Below are 6893 nucleotides of genomic sequence, written 5' to 3' on the forward strand. Positions count from 1 at the left end.
GTGCCGGCTAAGGGGCGTGGCTGAGGCTGGAGGTGCCGGTACCTTGTCCGGCTGAAGCTGGGCCAGCTCAGAGCGGGAGCGGGAGCGACGCGGGAGAGCCACGCCGGGAGGGCGCCGAGCCCGGGAGAGTCCTCCTTTTGCGCAGCGGGCACGTGAGAAACCGGGGCTTTCCTTCTGGGATCGGAGCCCCCTTCCAGCCGCCCTTCCCTCGCTCCCCTCCGGCTTTGACGCCAGTTCTCAGTTTCTGCCCCAGCCTCCGCAACCAGGATTTCCCCCTGCCTCAGTTTCCCTTGGAGAGAAAAATTGCCCCCCCTTCTTTTCCCATCAGAGACCCCCATCTAGGAAAGGGATCTCCGATTAGCTCTCCCCCACCCCCCCCCCAACTTCTCCTATTCAATCTTCCCTCAAATATTTGGCACTGGCAAATGCATGGCTTCCAGCTCCTTACCGTAGCGCCTCCTTCCGATTTCCCTACCTTTAAAGATCGTCTCCCTTCCTGGTCTCTGTCGCCCTCCTCCACGGAAATCCTGGCACCCTCGTTTCCCTAACCTTTGCCTTTCCATATGCGTCTAAGCCCTCCTGCCTTCCCCTTGCGCAGGAGTATCACTTCCCAAAACTCGACTACCCCTTAGCTGCCCTTCCTCCTTTGGATCGTCCCTGCTTTCTGTTTCCTAAAGCCGTCATTCATCGGGGTCATCTGAAGTCGCGTAACAGTGATCTAAACCTTGTCCCTGTCTCCATATGCTTCATCTCCACCGGCATATCCTCAAGAAGGATCTCCGGCGGAATACCCTCGGCAAGGTCTCCGTCGTCCTTCCAAACCTGCTCCTGATAACTTCTGGTCCTCTTCCTGACAGAATCCTTCATCCCTTACCACCACCCCTGATTCCTTTCCTCCTTCCTAAGCACCCCCTACCCCACTGTTATGGACTTCCTTCTTAGCGGGGTGGCCGCTTGCGGGGCTTGTGTGTTCACCAACCCGCTGGAGGTGGTGAAGACCCGGATGCAGCTGCAAGGCGAACTCCGGCCTCCCGGCACCTACACCCGCCATTACCGCAATGTCTTCCACGCCTTCTATACCATTGGACGGGTGGACGGGCTGGTGGCGCTCCAGCGGGGCCTGATGCCCGCCTTGGTGTACCAGTTCAGCATGAACGGCATCCGCCTGGGCTCCTACGGCATCGCCGAGTCGGCCGGCTACACCCGCAGCCCTGACGGGCAGCTCAGCCCTCTGCGCAGCACATTGGCAGGGGCGTTGGCTGGGGTGATAGGGGCCGTCACAAGCAGCCCAATCTACCTGGTGAGTCTTGAGAAGAGGTGGCCGGGGTGTGGAAGTGAAGTGGGTGGGCCGTCCCCTTGAGAAAGATCGGGATCGGTGGGCGGAACTCTTGATTTCTGCACTTGGCTTGGGTTTGGGGGTGAGGTTTTCCTCAGCTGCGTCATTTCTTCTCCCCACGTCTCTCAGATTGCAGGTCCACCTTGCTTGTGCTTGAGTCAGATTTCAGTGGCCTGCATGCTTTTGGAATTTCCGAGGGCGGCCATCTTGGTCTCCAGAAGAAGAGCGAGATTTGGGTCCAACCAACAAGATTTTCGGAGTGTGGGCTTTCATGAGTCAAATCTCCCCCTGTCAGATACCAGATGCTTCACCGCTGATGGAGGCAGCTTTGAATCTTGAAAACTTCTTCCCCAGGAACCTTGTTGGTTTCTAAGGTGCTAATGGACCACAATCTAGATGGTTGGGAATATGACAGATGGGGGGAATGAGGGAATGAATGGCATCATGAAGACCTATTAAAAGTGAAGCCATCCCTGGCCATATTTCTTTATGGTTTTTGCCAAGTCTAGAGAATCATAGAGTTGGAAGGGATCTCCAGGGTCATCTAGTCCAACCTCCTGCACAATGCAGGAAATTCACACTTGCTGGCACTTGCTAGAGACTCCCCCCCCTTCAGTGGAAAATGCCGCCTCGTTGCAGTCAACTTCTGGCAGCCCTGTATGGCTTCTAAGGCCAGGGACAACTGAGGTAGTTTGTCATTGCTTGCCTTGGCATAGCAACCTTGGATGTCCTTGGTGGTCTGCCAGGGCTCTTTTTGTAGAAAAAGCCCAGCAGGAACTCATTAGCATAATAGGCCACACCCAACAGCAAAACTCAGCAGCACATAAGGCCACACCCTGACATCACCGCTCATTAGCACATTAGGCCACACCCCCATGTTACCAGAAGTGTGGTCATCCAGCCACACCCACCTTTCCCTTCTTATTCTGTTGACCTACCTTGTTTGTTGTCAAAACCCAGGTATGTTAGGCCACACACCCCGAATGTAGCCAATCCTAATGAGTTTCTGCTGTTGGGTGTGGCCTGTTATGCTAATGAGTTCCTGCTGGGCGTGGCCAACTCAGAAGCCAGCCGGAACTCCGTTCCTGTGTGTCCCTGCCCAAAAATAGCCCTGGTGGTCTCTCATCTAAGTACTAACCAGGACGGACCCTGCGAAGCCTCCAAGATCCGATGAGATCAGGCTAGCCTCTGCCATCAAGTCAAAATTCAAGGGCCCGTACAGGGCTCCAACCCACGACCTTGGTGTTATGCCCACCGCACTCTGAGCGAACTACCTCCCCACATTTGCTCACCAAATAATACTTGAAGCGAAACACAGAGTTTCCTTGAGACTGGATGTTGTATTTCCTCTTGTCGACGTCTGACCTTCTGGTAAGCTTTTTTGAAAATCGTCCTGACCAGGGCTTTTTTTTGTAGAACTCATTAGCATAACAGGCCACAGCCAACACCAGAAACTCATTAGCATATTAGGCCACACCACTGACAGCACAGCGTATTGGCATATTAGGCCACACCCCCATGTTACCAGAAGTGTGGTTATCCAGCCACACCCACCTTTTGCTTCTTATTCTGGTGACCTTGTTTGTGGTCAAAACCCAGGGCCTTTTTTTTGTAGCAGGAACTCCTTTGCCTGTTAGGCCACACACCCCTAATGTAGCCAATCCTAATGAGTTTCTGCTGTTGGGTGTGGCCTATTATGCTAATGAGTTCCTGCTGGGCGTGGCCAACTCGGGAGCCAGACGGAACTCCGTTCCTGTGCGTTCCTGCCCAAAAATAGCCCTGCTCCTGACCCTCTCTTGCGGAAACATCTTCCTGTTTTCAAATAGTGAACTTTTAATTTCTTTGGAAAGCTGATGCCGCCCTGATCTGGAGTGCCCCTCCTCCAAGACTCTGTGGTCCCTGAGATGGAACACTCTGAGGGTATCCCCATTCCGTGCTGGATCACATTTCATGAATAGATGAGCTGACAGTGTGGTATCGACCCCCAAACCTAGGCAGCTCCTTTCTTTGCCTAGTGATGGGGCCGGCCCTGGAGCCAAAGAAAGTGAAAGGACACTGAACTATTTCTTTGGGAGTGGTTGACATTCACCAAATGGAACTTCCTCTCTCCTCCCCGCCCTGCCCATAATCCAGCATTTGAGCAAAAAGCGTCCTCTTTTGTCTTTCAGGTTGGTACCAGTCTGTGCATGACCTTTTTTGTTTCCATATTTTGCAACCCGCACAATCGGTTGCATCATCGTAATCGCAAAGGGTAGTTCCATTGTTGATGGGCTGATTTTTTAAAGATAATAAGGAGCGTGTCACATGCCATAGGAACCTGCCCTTTCTTTCTCCAGCCAGCACTGAGAAGCAAGTCTTTAAAATTCATGCACCATGATCTGTGGGCAAAGGGTTGTATGTTAACATGTCCTTGTGGTCCATCCAGCCCTGACCTGGATGGGCCAGGCTAACCTGATCTTGTAAGTGAAGAAGAAGAAGAGAAGAGATTGGATTTATACCCCGCCCTTCACTACCCAAAGGTGTCTCAGAGTGGCTGACAAACTCCCTTCCCCTCCCCACACCAGACACCCTGTGAGGCAGGTGGGGCTGAGAGAACTCTTGACAGAAACTGCTCTTTTTCAAGAACAGCTGTGCCAGAGTTATGGCTTGCCCAAGGTCACTTCAGCCAGGTGCAAGTGGAGGAGTGGGGAATCAAACCGGTTCTCCCAGATTAGAGTCCGCGCACTTAACCACTACACCAAAGTGAGGGTCAGCCCTGATTAATACTTGGATGGGAGACCACCAAGGACGTTCTGGGTCGCTGTGCAGAGGTGGGCAACGGCAAACCACACCTCTGAACATCTCCTCTTGAAAACCCCACGGGGTGACCTGGCTCCACATTTCCTGAGGTTTAAGGCGACCTTGATGGAACGAACACATTTAGAGTCCAGTCAGGCACCTTTAAGACCAACAAAGTTTTATTTGTTGGTCTCAAAGGTGCCTGACTGGACTCTAAATTTGTTCTACGGCTTCAGACCAACACGGCTGACCCACCTGGATCTATCGTGATGGAATGAGACCATCTATCCCTGGTTAACACCAGAAAGATGCACCTGGGGGAGCACATTCGGGCCTTAAGATTTCTAAAGAAAAGGGCGTCATTGCTGCCTAATGGCGGTGATGGAGGCAACCAACGCGCTTGTTTGAATCCGTGCTCCATGAAAGTAACGCGTCTGCACTCTTCCCCCCAAGGTCAAGACCCACATCCAGGCGCAATCAGCAGCTGAGATCGCCGTCGGGCATCAATACCAGCATGAGGTATGTCGGCCGCACTCCGTTCTCTGTGCTTACCCGGCACGCTAGCCCTTTAAGAATGAGTGGCCCATAGCTGCAGGCTTGTACCGAGGGGCCGGTTCTCCCAGGGAAGCGGCGTGCTGGCAACCGGTATTATGTTGACGACTCGCACAGTTGCCCAGCATCCAGGCCTCTCTAGGGGGTCATCCCAAGAAGCAGACGGTGAGTTCTTTGGTGAAGTCTCCAAAGAGGGAGGGCTGGAAAGGATGCTGCTGTTGTTCTCCCCATTTCCCCCGACCAGGCAGTCATAACCAGTGCTCCCTCTAAGCTGCGGAGTCCTGTGAGCAAAAATTCTACTTTGTGAGCTGCTGGCATTAAAGTTGTGAGCAAGCGATTTGGCTACTGCATCAATTAGTTTGCTCTGGAGCCATCCCTTCCTGAGCTGAGACGAAAATGGGTGAGCCAGAGGGTAAAAAACTGTGAGCTAGCTCACACCCACTCAGCTTAGAGGGCACACTGACAAGTTCCATACAGGCTTCGCGGAGCCTCTTGCAAAGAGCTCCCGTTAGCGGAACAGGTCTGCATATCTGATCCTACCCACGGCCTCCGTCCTCAGTACGCGTTTTGTGAACCTTGGACATGCATTTGCATTTCTTTCTTTATTTATATCCCGCTTCTGTCCCCACTTGGGACTCAAAGGGGCTTTTAGTACACCGTGTTCTCTCACAACAACCCCCCCTGTGAGGTAGGCCCAGCTGAGAGTTTGGGCGGGGCCACCGGCCACCCAGCAAGCTTCCGTGGTAGAAGTCGAGATTCAAACTCAGATCGCCCAAGGTCCTAGCCTGCCTCGCTACCCACTGCACCCTCCTGGCTCTCTCACGTTGACGATCGGTTGAGCGTGACACATGGCCAACCTATCAAGGCGATATGGCCCTACCCGGTGGAGATCACCGAGTGATCTAGAAATGAAGGCAGTGTTGAGTGCCAGTAATGAATGGAAATGTTATCAATGCTCTTTTTTTCCTTTTGGACCTAGGGGATGCTCCATGCTCTGGTGATTATCCACAGAGAGCACGGCATGGCGGGACTCTGGCGCGGGGCGATCTCGGCCGTTCCTCGAGTCATGGTGGGATCTGCCACGCAGCTGACCACTTTCTCCTCTTCCAAGGAGTTCTTTGGAAATCTTGGGGTAAAGTGGGTGACTGTTTGCAGAGATAGATAAGAGGGGTTTTTTTTAAGTGGGGGTTACACTATAACTGGAGCTGCGGTGGCTCAAGTGGTTGAGACGCTGAACTGCAGGCTGTGGAAGGTCGGTAGTTCGGCAGTTCGGGACCCGAGTGTGCCGCACGACGGAGTGAGCTCCCGTCTCTCGTTCCAGCTCCTGCCAACCTAGCAGTTTGAAAGCAAGAAATTGCAAGGAGATAAATAGGTACCGCTTCGGTGGGAAGGTCACAGCGTTCCGTGCGCCTTGGTGTTTAGTCACGCCGGCCACATGACCACGGAAACGTCTTCGGACAGTGCTGGCTCTTCGGCTCGGGAACGGAGATGAGCACCGCAACCCTAGAGTCGGACTCGACTGGCTTTCGAGCAAGGGAACCTTTACCTTTTTTACACTATAACTATCACAATTCCATTCTGAATCACAGGGTAGGCTGTGTACCCGGGTATGCCAATCTCTGCCCTAATAGTTGTGGTCCCTGGTGGTTGTATTGGTCCATCACAGAGAGGTTCTCCAAGGATCGACTGAGTGAGCATGCAGATTTAATTGGGGGTTAGGGTACCAGGGAGATGTGGAATGGTGTGGTATAGCCCGATCTCGGAAGCTAAGCAGGGCTGGTACTTGGATGGGGGACCACCAAGGAAGGCTCCGCAGAGGAAGGCAACGGGAAACCACCTCTGCTTGTTCCTTTGCCTCGAAAGCCCTATGAGGTCCCTGTAAGTTGATTGCAACTTGATGGCACTTCACACACACACACACACACACACACTCGGGCACATACACACAGGGTACCAGTAAATTAGGAGCTGCGGTGGCTCAAGTGGTTAAGACGCTGAACTGCAGGCTGTGGAAGGTTGGTAGTTCAGCAGTTCAAGACCTGAGTGTGCCGCGTGACGGAGTGAGCTCCCGTCTCTAGTTCCAGCTCCTGCCAACCTAGCAGTTCGAAAGCAAGAAATTGCAAGTAGATAAATAGGGACCACTTCGGTGGGAAGGTAACAGCATTCCGTGCGCCTTGGTGTTTAATCATGCCGGCCACATGACCACGGAAACGTCTTCGGCCAGCAC

The 6893-nt window shown here is 53.1% G+C and overlaps 1 protein-coding gene across 1 annotated transcript in view; it reads left to right on the forward strand.

Annotated features, from left to right (window-relative positions):
• Positions 1-925: 925 nt before the first annotated feature.
• Positions 926-6893, forward strand: part of SLC25A35 (solute carrier family 25 member 35) — a 10022-nt gene continuing 4054 nt past the window's right edge. Inside the window, exons 1-3 of the mRNA XM_015420428.1 lie at positions 926-1300; positions 4568-4633; positions 5646-5798. Of these exons, the coding sequence (XP_015275914.1) occupies positions 926-1300; positions 4568-4633; positions 5646-5798 (594 nt within the window). The remainder of the gene's footprint in view (positions 1301-4567; positions 4634-5645; positions 5799-6893) is intronic.

Source organism: Gekko japonicus, unplaced genomic scaffold (genome assembly GCF_001447785.1).
Source record: "Gekko japonicus isolate JY-2015 unplaced genomic scaffold, Gekko_japonicus_V1.1 scaffold441, whole genome shotgun sequence".
Classification (NCBI taxonomy): Eukaryota; Metazoa; Chordata; class Lepidosauria; order Squamata; family Gekkonidae; genus Gekko; species Gekko japonicus.